This window comes from Protomyctophum bolini, assembly GCF_963924005.1.
Source record: "Protomyctophum bolini genome assembly, chromosome: 1".
NCBI lineage: Eukaryota > Metazoa > Chordata > Actinopteri > Myctophiformes > Myctophidae > Protomyctophum > Protomyctophum bolini.
The window spans coordinates 23,714,967-23,729,269 of NC_137862.1; the positions used below are offsets into that span (position 1 = coordinate 23,714,967).

General features: G+C 40.8%; 2 protein-coding genes across 6 annotated transcripts in view; one reads left to right on the forward strand and one right to left on the reverse strand.

Annotated features, from left to right (window-relative positions):
• The window catches only part of adgrg1 (adhesion G protein-coupled receptor G1), a 361,835-nt gene that overhangs the window by 176,735 nt on the left and 170,797 nt on the right, over positions 1-14,303 (forward strand). The gene's annotated exons all lie outside the window — the stretch shown is intronic.
• Positions 1-14,303, reverse strand: part of vps13c (vacuolar protein sorting 13 homolog C) — a 102,671-nt gene that overhangs the window by 48,399 nt on the left and 39,969 nt on the right. For 3 of the 5 annotated variants that reach the window (XM_080764929.1, XM_080764928.1, XM_080764932.1), the window contains 15 exons: positions 13,276-13,355; positions 12,844-12,903; positions 10,637-10,787; positions 10,197-10,313; positions 9,877-9,980; positions 9,333-9,500; positions 8,280-8,315; positions 6,111-6,415; positions 5,545-5,692; positions 4,973-5,072; positions 4,225-4,358; positions 3,648-3,804; positions 3,397-3,476; positions 1,492-1,551; positions 802-958 (listed from right to left, as the gene is read on the reverse strand). In XM_080764929.1, coding sequence (XP_080621055.1) covers positions 802-958; positions 1,492-1,551; positions 3,397-3,476; positions 3,648-3,804; positions 4,225-4,358; positions 4,973-5,072; positions 5,545-5,692; positions 6,111-6,415; positions 8,280-8,315; positions 9,333-9,500; positions 9,877-9,980; positions 10,197-10,313; positions 10,637-10,787; positions 12,844-12,903; positions 13,276-13,355 — 1,857 coding nt within the window. The remainder of the gene's footprint in view (positions 1-801; positions 959-1,491; positions 1,552-3,396; positions 3,477-3,647; positions 3,805-4,224; positions 4,359-4,972; positions 5,073-5,544; positions 5,693-6,110; positions 6,416-8,279; positions 8,316-9,332; positions 9,501-9,876; positions 9,981-10,196; positions 10,314-10,636; positions 10,788-12,843; positions 12,904-13,275; positions 13,356-14,303) is intronic. The other 2 variants (XM_080764931.1, XM_080764930.1) reach the window with 1 other exon arrangement.

Here is a 14,303-nt window from a genome sequence, read left to right on the forward strand (position 1 = left end):
ATGGCCGCCATGTGGCAATCCTTGTTACTTAGCTCTTATTGGTTGATAATTGTCCCTAATGCGCACAGAGGTGCGAGGACCTATAGTCATCGCTGCTTGCAGCTTTAATTATGTATTGTTTTTAACCTATATTTACTATAGGCAGGTTGGCTAGTGCTCGGCTAGGGCTCATTTTTCAGCTACATCCTTGCTTCACATTTACACACACATTAAAAACATGGAAACTTCCCAGTTCAACCACAGTATTAAACCAGTATTAAACCAGTTTACAAAGGTTGTCACTCGGTGCAATAAAAAAGACCAAACCTAATTATTAACCAATTTTAGTTTTAGTGTCAACCCTTAACAACAGACCACACAATGAGTTTCCTGAACAGATGTGTGGTTGAGTGCATGTTTGAATGTGCAGTAAATATGACTTAGCAAACATGGCCTCTTGAGAACGTGCCATGTTTCCAATATGCACATGCCACACGTGCGTGAATATAAACGTGCCTGCATGCACGCGTGAGCTCCTCTCCAGGTTTGACTTCTCTTTTGGATTCTCTTCTAGGTCAGTTCACTGATGATGTGCTTTTAAATACTGAGCAAACAACGTCTGCTCACTATTTCTTTTTCCAACTTAAACTGGAAGGTCACTCCATCATGTATGCACTCACTGAAATCCATGTAAATAATTACACTGTGTCACATTAATTTGACCTACTATTAACCATGTCGTTTGCGCATGCATGCCCGCACGCACGCATGCATGCATGTACGCACGCACGCACGCACGCACGCACGCACGCACAGACTTACTGGACATGGTTGAGACGACCTTGCTGTCCTCAGCCTTGGCTTTGGTCTCTTTCTCCGGTGAGGACAGGCTACTGAAGGACAGAGCAGTTGACAGGAAGTTGATTGTGGAGAGGAGAGCTTCGGTGTGGAGCAGCAGGTCAAGAGAGGCAAAAGTTACCTGGAAAGAGAAAGAATCAGAATAAACTTTATTGTCACATCACAGTTTTAAAGGTAAAACAGTGGGTGAAATAGTTTCATAGTTCCTATCGTGTCATTTTTTTCAAGCAATACAAGAAAGGGAAGGACAGAGGGTTTCAGATAATTTACAAGCTTGTTGGGTTTCTCCTATCTTATTTACAGGCTGTACAGCCATACAACCAAAGCAAAGAGAGAGCAAGGAAGACTCAAATTGAAAATATAGATACCGGTATATATTTAAAAAAATCACACACGTGTGAACTGAGTGGTGCAATTCCCCCCCCCCCCCCCCCACCCCCACCCCCCCTCTCTCTCTCTCTCTCTCTCATTAGAGACACAGCACTACCCCTCTCTCTGTTTCTGGCGCCCCCTACTGCTATTAATAAGTCACATACTCGTGCTCATACAGGTACACAAACAAACAGGTACACAAACAGGTACACGGACATTGCTGGTTGTAGGAGTGGTTGCACCACTCAAAAAAGTGATTTCAGCCATGGTTACTCTACTCACGTTGATCATTTGTTCAGTATTCTTGTAAACAGTCACAAAGTTGGGCCCATTCCTGTCCGCCTATAGGGAGAAGAGATATGGTCAGCTGAACTGAGCTCTACTACTACAGTACTACTACTACTACAAATAATAATAAATAGAATTTCGCCGCCCTTCGGGGAGCTCATCCTAGTTACGTTGCAGCGCAATATGGGAAGAAGGAAATTGCGGGAGTTGACAGACTCCACTTCATGTTTCAGATGTGTTTTTAAACTCAGTAGTGTGCCCTGCACATGTAGTAACGGATGGGTTATAAATTATTATAATAACAGAAAGTGTTTTTTATTTCTCATAAATACGCAAACATGGTGAAACAACTACAGTCACAGAGAGCAGTGCCAAGGTAGCTGCTGCCTGCTAACGATGCAAACAACAGCTTTGCCTGTCGTGTGTGTGTGTGTGTGGGGGGGGAATAGCACTAATTTTCGACATTTTACTGTGTCATAAATATATTTACATCTGTAGCCTATATTGTGATTACATTTGACCGTACATTTGACTCATGTGTTATATTCTTGTGAAATATTCAGTAAAGTATTCTGGTGAAATATTCACCCCAAGTTGATAAGATATGCAGAGAATATAATACCAAGAACCCCCAGTTTGAAATGCATTAGGCCACAGACCCCCATTTGATACCATTTGCTCTCTGGGAGTACACTATCATCAGTGTTAATTTAACTCTGGAAAATCAGGGTCCATTTGGTTCCATTTGTATGCTCTTGGAGTATGATGACTGTGCTAACAGTATTATCATAAAATATGTCTCAGTTTGAAGATTAAAAAAAACATATTTCATATGTGTGAGCTTGTAAAGTAGAACTTTCAACCTAGAGACAGTGTTGCCAAGTCTGATCATTAGAAGCTACTTTGGACTTGTTTATCTGTAAAGTTGATTTAAAATATTGGTAGTCCTTGACATGGAAATGTTTGAGTTCCACTGCTCTGAAACAACATTAGACAACAAAGTTTGACAGTCAACACTATAATTGATTATTTTAAGACTAATTTTCGGACCATTTCTGATTTACCTACTTTGAACTGGCCTATTAACATTTTTATAGACCTGGTTGCTTGTGTCACTCTCAGATCCACGATATGTGGCAACCCTGGTTTGCGAGTGGATGTTTTTTTGTGTTGCTTTAGCATCTTTAGCACAGTAGCTATCACAGGCTGCAGCAGCTGCTGCTGTCATGAAAACGCAAGTTTCTGTCCCAGAAGGATATGCGTGGCTGCTCATCCTCCTCACACATGCACGCACGCACGCACGCACGCACACACACACACACACACACACACACACGGCCGCCTGCAGACCCAGCTCCCTGTGGCCAGCTGTACTGCTGCTGCAAGTAGTGTAGAGTAGGCGTGGCGCAGCATTAGAAGGGCGCAGCAAATTCACGACATTGAGGGGTAGAAACCATCCCGGTCGCGTGGTTCATGTAACGTGTGTGTCACTGTGAAGGACTGGCCCCATTAAGTGAACGTAGTTGGCGTAGTAGACGACAACATGACGATTTTGACGTAGGCTGTTGAGGTTGAGCAACAACAGCGTGTTTCATAAAAGTAATATCTGTACAGTAACTAAGACACTTGGGTGGCTAAAAAGTAGCCTATGTTAATTCTGGGAGTGTGCAGATTTTATTTTGCATAGAGAGATGTGTGGTGAAAGTGTGGTTCGGTCGGAGATAGAGCACGGATAAAGGCAGATAAACGGTACCCCTGTCTATTAGGGTAGCAGGATAATAATAATTTAAAAAACAGTAATACTAATAATAAATTAATAAAAGCAAATACAGTACATTAACATTCACCTATACAATTATAGATTAAGAAGTGTTTTGAGAGTTCTTTGAGAGTTCTTACTTTGAAATATTGCACTTTAAGCAGATCAGCACCGGACTCTGCAGATGAACTTATGAGACAGAGGGGTTCATTATCGGAATCTGTCAGAAAAGATGTGACAATAGTGTAAGAAAAATAGTGCCATTGACAAGCAACTGTATCACATCCCAAAACTACATGACTCACAACACTGTCTTATCACAATATTCAGTGAGAATCAATATAATCATTTGTCAATATCTATCCCCACATCTATCTATGTTAATTCTAACCTGTAAATTCCAGGCACTTCATGGTGATCATCTTGATGTAGGTGGTGGCACACATGTCATACTTCCTGACTTTGGTGTTAATACCCAGGTGAGCCATATGAAGCACCAGGAGAGGACATTCCTCCTGCTCTCTGGGCTTGGTCAACTTCACTACCACCTTAAAAAGTGAGAAAAAACAAAACAAAAAAACTATCTCAAAGAAATAAACGGTAACTTTAATGGATAGAGAATTCTACTGGGGACATGCTTCAATAGTAACATGGACAGTATGTTCCGCAACTTCCGCAAGCATCACTGAAGTGCCAATAATCTCTGTAAAGCACACCCTCGCCTGTAATATTGCGATTATACAACAGTTATCATTAAAAAAACATGTCAACTCAATTTCATTGTAACTAAGAGGCTTAGCTAGGCTTAGGCGGGTTTGATTAGGTGTGCGGTCATGCTGGTTTTAAGCACGAGTAGATGGCTTCCTCAAAACTACCTGTTGCACAATATTCTGTTAATTCATCTTCACTAGATAGTCACTGCTATTAGAGAAGACCCTTAAGAAATTGTTCTTGGATGTACAAAGTACCTCATGGATTTCAAAGTTGAGAAGAATATTGACTGTATTTTCCCCGAGTGCTCCGTTGGTCATGACTGACTGGCCTTCGGGTCCTACTTGTGAAGTCTCTACCACCATCTGTTCCTCGGCCAGCTCTGCCTTCTCTGGAAGGGGTTTCAAGAACAAAATGGAAAAAAGTAATCATAGTTTATGCATATCTGTATGTTCATATTATCCACCTTCAATGGAGGAAAAAAAAGTGGGGATTGTGACATGTGCATTTTGTTTTACATATAATCGGCGGATAAGTAAATGCAACCTTCAGCGTGCATAGACTGGTGAGGACGGCTGTGTTTACAAACAACTCGCCATCAACCGTTTCATTCCTCTGGTTGAATTATTGTAAATCTATTAACTTTTAGTATTTATCAAATGCTCATTATTTTATATTAATGGCAGTATCTTTGTCCCATTGTTGATAAGTAAGCCAGCTATATACAGTACATAAACAGAACATTGACAGGTTACAAACCTTGGCAAAATGACATTATAGCCACAAATTACTGATTTATCAAGTTGTAAGAACTGTGGGACTCACCATCATGATGGTGGGCAATTAAGGCATACTGCAGTTTTTAGGTGATAACCTACTGAACCACGGTGGTTGGGAAAACTACAATGTCATGCCGCGGTGACAAGCGACTCACCACTCAGCCCAACACAAGAAAAAAACTAAAGAACACAGTGAATGGGATAAGCTTATATGTTGTTCTGTTACCTTGTCTTTTCATGTCCATGCTATGTTCTTTACTCCCCTCGCCAATGTTCTCTACTAGGATCTTCATCAGCACGCCAAAGTCCTCTTGGCCCAGAGACATCTGAAAGGAAGGGCAGAGGATTCATAATGACATAAATTATCACATAATGTCCCTTACTGGGGCTGTTCTACTGTACGCATTGTTGTGATATACAACAGTTGTGTACTGAGAATTGGTACTGGTACGATAGCAATGTACTGTATCTGTAACATACTTTAGCTGTGGTAGAGCACGCTGAAGGCCGTGCTGCAGGCAGTGAATTGTGATGTCTAGGCTGTGACGTCATTAGGACATGAAGTATCAAAGCTATATATGCTGCTGTATGGGTAATAAACCTGGTAAACGATTTAATGTGACCATGTCTCCGTGTCATGTTAATCTCTTCTCCCGGGCCAGCCTGTCTGTCTGTCTGTCCGCCGCCGAACCATGGAAATGCCAACCGGGTCGTCACACACCAGAACCAGACGAGGGTCCAATACGTAGAACGGTGTTTCATAACACGCATAATAGTAAGAACCGTTGGAACACCCACATTCATAGACTTGAGGACTCCCTGGACTTGCATGCCAGGGATTTTGGTGAACCAGGAAGCAGCCAGGTTCCTGGTGACGTGAAGCTCCAAGTTGATTGGTTTGAGAATCTCGATGTCTGGCTGTGGAGAGCCCTGGTTCAGGGTGGTTCTATGAACAGAGAAACAGAGGAATATAACATGCATCATATTTAATAGAGTCAGAGTTCCATTTAGAAAAAAAAGAACAGTAGAAGCTCACAATGTGTCACATTGCATGTTTGATCAGCTATTTTCTGAATTTAAAAATAATTTCGACAAATCCTGATAAATTTTGAAAAAGGTAGAAAAGTTGCCCAAAATAGGAACGCCAGGGTAATTGTGCTGAACATACATTTCTAATTAAGTATTTAAATTGTGTTTGCATCACAATTAAAAAAAAGCGCCTTATAAATAAAATGTATTATTATTATACGGTCGATGATATTAAAAGCAAATCAAACCTAGCTTACAGTAATGTATAAACTTTGGCTAAAATGACACCAACACCACAAAACCAAAGGCAGAGATGATTTATTCTCGTCCGATACCTGGACAGCTTCAGATGTGTCAGCTTCAGGTCCATCAGCTCCACTACGGCCGGGAGGGGAAACCCCTCTGCCGACTGCAGAGAGAAGCTGTTGGCCACAGTGATGAGACCCAGGTCCACCACCAAGGCATTTTGCGAGATCGGGGACTGCGGGATGATGATGAGTGGCGCCTTCAGTTTGATGTCCATGGAGAGGCGGAAGCTCTTCTGGGCAAAATCCCGGACGCTGGAGGCTGCCTTCTCTGCTGCCTGGGCCGTAGCAGCGCTCAGAGCCTCCTTGGCTGTCTGGAAGTTGTCTACGAACGTCTATGAGGAACGCAACGGAGGAGGGGTGAGAAATGGAACAGTGGTGTAAGGCCGAATTGAATGAATCCCTGACAGAATGCTTGGCTATGATAGGGGACCCAGAGGGAGTGTTGCATGTGAGAATTTCACTGCCTAAAAAGTGACGGGTAATCTGTCAATCATGCAAAAATGTAAAAAACTAAAAACTAAAAAAGATCTGAATAGCCGATTCAAATTTTGAACCCTTGGCTACAAGTAACCTCGGAAGTGAATTCACACACATCATTATGAGAGAGTGAAGAGATAGTGGGGATAGCGAACAGAGATATGACGTTAGTGTGTGATGGCAATTGAGGAAGTTGCATATCATTTATGGAGAGAGTGACATCTGACCGTCATTACATGTGCATGAAAAGCATTCCTTTTTTTACGTGCTGAGACAAACCATTCCAGAGCTGAGTGTATACAGTATACTGTATGGTTCAAGTAGTATTCGCAAATAATTCTTACCATTTGTTTTCTTGCCTGCTGTGCCAAATGAGTGGAGCAGACGACAAAACAAGTGCTGGATAGTTTCAAGTATTTGAAAGTCAATTTCTGGTTGATAATTCATCTTGCTAATCAATCTGAATTATTCTGTTGTGATAGCCTGCACCCACATGATCTTAAAAACAGAAGGAAACACATTTGCAAATACTATTTGACCTTGTTCTGGTGTCCACAATGCCAAGATATCTTAACATGCAGTATGCTATAGAGCTATGGTATTACCTAATCATTCAGTGACAAGCAAATACCTTTCTGCATTGATGATATACTAAATCTTACTGCCTGTAAAATAGGCTCAATCATTGCATTGTAAGATGGACTTTAACTCTTCAAACCTTTTGTGTATTTTCAGGGCACCGTGGACGTGACACCTGCCTTTGCACTTCCTAATAATCCCTGGTGAACTAGGAATTAAACCTTATTCTACTACCACCTCATCTAAATGGCTAAAATGTGGTGCTAAGGTAGTAGAGGTACAATACAGTAATTGTATATACAGTAGAAGTACTATAATAGAGGTGTATATACATACAATTGCAAGTTCTATCATTTGCACTGATCAGCTTCTGAATCAGCATCATCTGCTACAAAAGTGGTTTGTGGTGCTCAAGACACAATAAAAACATGATAAAAAGCATTTATGGAACATAATATAATTTGTTGGTCTTCATTAAAGTCTATTATCTGATAGTTTTGACAGTGAGTCGTGTTTAAATCTGTAACTCGAAGTGCTTTCCATGTTTATGGTTTGCCCACAGAACCACGGGACAGGTTTAAAAACAACACACTGGGAGATACGGTGACGGGAGGGGAAGCCATTAAATGGAATTGGGGACTTATTGAGTGCCTGACACAGACTCAACAAACTTACAAGAAGAGCCTGCTTAGCAAATGGCAGGTCAGAGCAATATGCAAGAAAGGCAAGTATGCCACCCACATTTAAAAAAAAACTTAATATCTTGACTGATTTAGAAAACAGTGTCATTTGGCTATGAAGTAGTAAGTGATTATAAAGCTACATTATTGTGGATGTTTGCATTCTATAAAGTGGCACATGTGCTTTTGTTGCGTAGCATGATATCTTGCAGAGACTAGCTTCCTTTAGTTCCGTTGAGGTCAGGAAACATTAAACCCTGGACGAGATAAGTCAAATCACATCAAGGAAAAGAGTTAACCCCGTAAACAGAATGCTTTCCCGCTGTTAATGTCAAATTAGAGGATGTCATAGTAGTATGGCTTTGAGGTGCGGTGCAGAGGTGTTGTTGAGTGAAAGCTGTAAAGCAAAAAGGGTTTTGGAGTTGGATGCAGTTCAGTGCTGCATGCCATGACCTTGTACCTCATCAGATGATAGATACTGATAGCTAAAAGAAGCCTGAAAAGAACAAGAAACATTTAGAGACAAAAGTAAAAAGAATAACGAAAAATGAAGAAAGATAGAAAAGACTGGAAGTGAAACAGAGAAACAAACTTGAGAATTTAACTCTCCGATCAGCCCATATTGGAATGTTATGCTGCATGTTTTGTCATGTGCAATATTTAACTATTCACATTAATACAACCCCAAGAAAAGCGCACAGTGTCAATAAAGTAACTGTGTATGCACAATTAACATAATAATCCATTGACGGGCAGACAGCTTCATATTTAGGAAGAAAGAAAAATACATAAGCAAATAGATAAATAATTTCTACAAAATGAATAAAGAAAAGTAAATGTATTAAATGAATAAAATACGATATACTGTAGATGAAAAAGAGACGAAATACCTGGGGGGGGGGGGGGGGGAGAATCAACCAGGTGCTCAGTGGAGGAACAAAAGTTAAAAAAGGTACATTTGGTGCTTTGGATCAACGGAACTATAAAATAAAAAAGAAGAACCAATCCGAGCACTACAAAAAGGTTTAAAAAAAAGGAGAGGGCGGGTGTAAAATCAGGGTACTTTATTAAAGTTTAGACTATATACCTGATGGTAATGAGCTATATGGTAATTAAGGCTCTGTTCCATTTAGTGTGCAGTGGTTCTCAAACCTTTTAATTTCAAGGACCGCCACAGCTCTGAGAGTGTATAAATGGAACCAAATGGACACTTAGGGCCACGGGAACCATTTGGTTCCATGTGTACAGCTCTCAGAGTTACACTCCCGTACAGGGTCATTTGGAACCCACTCAGGGACACTTTGAGACCCACGGGTGTAAACGAGTAGATTCAGCGGGCCAACACACACAATAGCAGCACCCTGACTCTGTTTGACCAGAATGGAGCAGAGCCTTCAATAGTATCATTGGTAACACCTGTGAAGGAAGTAGGGAAGGTGCCCAAGTTCTTTCCAAAATGGCATGTGTGCATATAGCCCATTGGAATGAAACAGATCGGTGGTAAGGCCCTTACCAGTAGCGACATAAGGAACTTGTGCAGGTAGGTGATCTGGATGCAGCCCAGCCTCAGGGTCACTTTGCCATCCACCTTGGAGGTGTCAGAGTAGCCGTCTCCCTCCGTGGCATTGGGGTACAGAGACAGCTTGAAGCTGAACACCTCTTCTCCCACGATGGACACTGCCTGCAGGTGGGACAGTTTCAAATTAACTATAAAAGGCAGAAGAAAAACGATTACAGGAGCGCTACTTTATACCTCAATCCACCGGCGGTCATGAAAGGAAACGATGTTCAAGAGAGAGAGGAAAAATATGCCAGAAAGGCATATTTTTATATTATATCCAGGTCCAGGCACTCAAGGTGAATTTGTAGTGTAGTATTTTATGGGCTACAACCACCTACACTGGCTGTGTGAATACTTTCAGACAGCTACAGTAACATTTCTAGTTATTAGTATGATACTAACAGATCATTTCTGATCTAAAGCTAAAGTTTGGAGCAATACTTTTGCTGTAACTTATTATGACAAATCATGTGGTCAATGTAACTTTATACTGTACCTTTTTGTGGATGGTCCTGGGGTCGATATCTGTGACCACGATATCTCGGAGTCTGGCGAATACCTCTGTTTCTTTGGCCTGAACCAGGACAGACGCATCAATACCTGTGAACACAAACATGCATTTCTTCTAGACGTTACTTTTAAAAGGGACCAGGCTAAAAAAGAATAATGAACAGAAACGCAATTGTTGCAGAATTGGAAAAGATATAATGTACATGAGAATGTATTTGTTCTAAATCACTTCCATCATCAAACGGTCCCCAGATAAATTAACGATATATATTTGACATTTGAGTGAGAAACAAAGTGGAACCTTGCCTTGGACTATGATGTCGGCGATGCTGCGTCGATCATCACAGACCTCCACATGGAAACGGCCCAGCATGGCAAACAGTTTGAAGTTAAATATGTTGACATCTCGCGAGCCTTTCGATACTGCCAAGGGATACAGAATCACAGTTAAATAAACACAGAGCTGGGACAATAAAACTATTAACTATTACTATTGTTTTACTGTCTGTACGCTGTAATACTATTAAGAATGACATATAGATCAGAAAGTATATTAAATATTATTGTTAAAGAAGACTAAGGCGCAAGACAAAGAGTATAAAAATAGACACTTAGTCAATTTGAGTTAAATTAACACTCAGGTAACAATAGTAATCATATAGATATTAAATTACAGATACATTCATTCACGTATAGTGAAGTTGTCTATATCCCTCACAGCCAGGGCAATATGGAGCTATGTTTACCCGTCTTGCCATGTCCAGCTTTTTCCACTGGCTTCTTGACCTCTCGGTCTTTGGAGGTGGTGAGGTCCTGTGGCAGTACAGTGTTCAGATAGTTGATGGTGGACAGCAAGGCCTTGGTATGGAGGAGGAAGTTCAGGGAGGAAAACTCCACCTGAGTACAACAGAGAGCAATAGTTATAAAGCTAAATACAGCTGTGATCTATCAGTCCTTTCTACAGCATCTCTCTTTCCCTTATAACACAACATACAGGTAGTACTGTACATAGTTTATGTAATCGGTGCTCTAAAGCCTTGTTAACTTGGTTATAAAAAAAAGAATCACACACTTATGAAGTGATGGGCGCCCATTGTATTTAGTGCCCTAAACAAACATTGAAGTCCATAAACTTGACTGACAATCGATTTACTGGGAACACCAGGGAAAAAAATCCCCCACATTTTTTCATTTTCTCCCCAATTTAATCATTGCCAATTCCCCTATAAACCCCATGGTTTAGTCTGGAGAGGCTGCACAATATATCGAACATTTATCGTTATCGCAATATCAACATGCTCAATATACATTACAAAAGACTGCTTGAACTGCAATACATTTTATATTTTCGGGCCATGTGTTACTTACATATTTGGCCAACCACTGTTCAGGTTTTTATTCATTTCAACAATCCAGGTATCAAGTATGTTTTCTCTTAGAGTAGAAGAAACTATTTTAAGGGGAGTAGTGAGAAACTATTGCTAGGCTGGTGGTGGTATATTCATTGTCAATAGCAGGTGTAGCCACTAGCCAGGTGCAATGTTTTCACTAAAACTATGTTGGAATGGAAATATACAGAAATCCATGTATTTCTTCTTCTTTTTGTGTGAGCATACAGTAGGCATTCCATTGTCTGGTTTCTATGTTAGCAGCAAACCAAAGCAGAAAGGTTTAAAAACTGTGTACTGTACATACGGTACATACTTCAATATCTGTTTACTTATAGTCATCAATGTTATCACATATTGCATTTCAATAATATGAAAAATGTTCGTCGACGAAAAGAACACTGGTACATGTCTTGTCTTAGTGACGGGCCTATCAGATGTCTTGTCTTATTGACGGGCCTATCAGATGTCTTGTCTTATTGACAGGCCTATCAGAACACTGGTACATGTCTTGTCTTATTACGAAAAATGTTCGTCGACGAACATTTTTCGTCGACGAACGGGCCTATCGGATGTCTTGTCTTATTGACAGGCCTATCAGAACACTGGTACATGTCTTGTCTTAGTGACGGGCCTATCAGATGTCTTGTCTTATTGACAGGCCTATCAGAACACTGGTACATGTCTTGTCTTATTGACGGGCCTATCAGAACACTGGTACATGTCTTGTCTTAGTGACGGGCCTATCAGATGTCTTGTCTTATTGACGGGCCTATCAGATGTCTTGTCTTATTGACGGGCCAATCAGAACACTGGTACATGACATTTTTCGTCAACGAACATTTTTCGTCAACGAACATTTTAGACTAGTTTATTTTTGTTGACAAAATATTTGTATATCATATTTAGTCATAGTTTCAGTCTATATTCCAGGGATGCAGATCAATCTGAATCCCCTGCTGGCTTCCCACTACACCGTGCACAACACGGGCACTTGACCCTTTGTCAAGACTCGCCCGTGGTTGTGCCCCTCTTCGCACACATTGGTTGCCGTTTCTTGGATGGACAAAAACCCTTTCTGAGTCTGGTGTCAGTAAAAAGGAAGATCTCAGGTGCAGCATGGCATATCGTGTTTTAGCAAATTTAACATAAACAACGCGGAACCAGGGAGGAACAAGGGCAGAACTAACGTTGCGCCACCAGACTTTCATAAACGCCCGTGTGAACCGGTCTAGGCGTGGTTTAGACTGGATAATGAAAAAAGAAAAAACCTCAGCGTCGCTTTGTTTTGGTCCCCCCCCCCTCCATAGAATTATGGTCCTCCCCCGTTTGTTTCAGGGAATTATTTTGGGTTATTTTGATTCCAGTTTGGGAGTTCCAGCCTGATGACTACAAACCAGATTAAAATATGACGTAAAGATATCATCCGCTCCCGACCGGATCATCAACCCGAAATGGTATGCCTCCCAGGCTAGGGCAGAACAAGGCAGAAAGAAGGGTCACAAGCCAAGCACCATACAGGAGTAAAAGCCCATGCAGTCTCCAAAGCTACATCCATTACTCACCTTAAGTGTTTGTTCAGTGTTGTCAAACATGGTCAGGAAGCTGGGGCCATTAGGGTCAGCCTGTGGAGAACATAATGGCAAACATAGAACCAAATGCAAAAATAAAAAGCATTGTTGAATAAAACAGTTTTTTTCGACCCATGTTTCTGTGTTTTGTATTTAGGTTTCTGTTTTGCATTACGGACGGGAACCCCTTTTGGGGTAGTTGTTGCTATGTACAGTACAGTACATACTGTAGCAACAAAACATTTTTGTAATTTTTAGAATGGGCCTCAGTCCTAAACGGGTTAAGCTAAACTATGCGTGTTTAGTGTGAGATGATAAAGCTTCCAGGCAGAATATAATAAGGGATGTGAAGTGATTTTCTTTGTTGTGGATGTTGAAAAATACATTATTCGATACCTCCATGTAAACAGTGATGGAGAGACTTACTTTGACATATTCCACCTTCAGCAGGTCAGAGCCCTGTTTGTCTGATGAGCTGATCAGGTGGAGAGGCTGCTTCCGCTCATCTGGTGTACAAACACATGTCCACATTTAAAGTTCATACACTTGCCAACTACAGTAAACATGATATATCAACTGTGCAAAAAGTACCTAGAGTGCATGTGTGAATTTGGCATGCACAGCCACCATGTGTCTGTTTTTGTGTATTTGTTGTGCTTTATAAAATGGATCTCGTTTATTGCAGGGGACTTTCCATTTTAAATAATAGAGGGTATGCGCATGCTTAAAGTGAATGGCACATCAAGTGGCAAATCGAGTGTCAAAGCAACATGCAAAGTGAGTTTAACATTGTTTAATGTTGTTTAATGCAATCAGATAGGACTTTTCTGTTTGGATGCATGGCCAGCAAGTAGTTTTTTGCCACTCAGTAGGCATTCCTGCATAACTTCCGGGTTTGATGATGATGTCACGCGCATACCCTCTATTCCAACATGTACCGCCACATGCATCAAACATTCAGAGACATGCCATTTCAAATGTATCTATAAAAACCATTAATTAATTGTAGATTAGAAGCCTGTGCCATATTTGCATGGCCTCAGATAACTCCATAATAGGCAAAGCAGCACACAGCAAAGTTCTTTGCCATCACCAATTATCTTCATCGATTCGAGTGTTCATAGAGGGCTTCAAATGATTAATGATTTAGATTTTTGCTTGTCCATCACAAATAAAAACAACAGTACACAGTACATTCCTGTACATTCCTGTACTGTGTGGGGGTGGTACTGTATTATGGGTGAATTGACAGATGGTGCATCTGTATTTGTGCATCCATGTACACAGTTAGGGCTGTCACGAATCCATTATACAGTACATTGAAGTTGACGATTAATTGTCACAAATAATTGCTTTTAACGATGTAATTGTGTTTTTGGCATTGGAACATTCATATGAATATCAATTACATTTACGATTATGGGATAATTGTGACAACCCTATACCCAGTATGC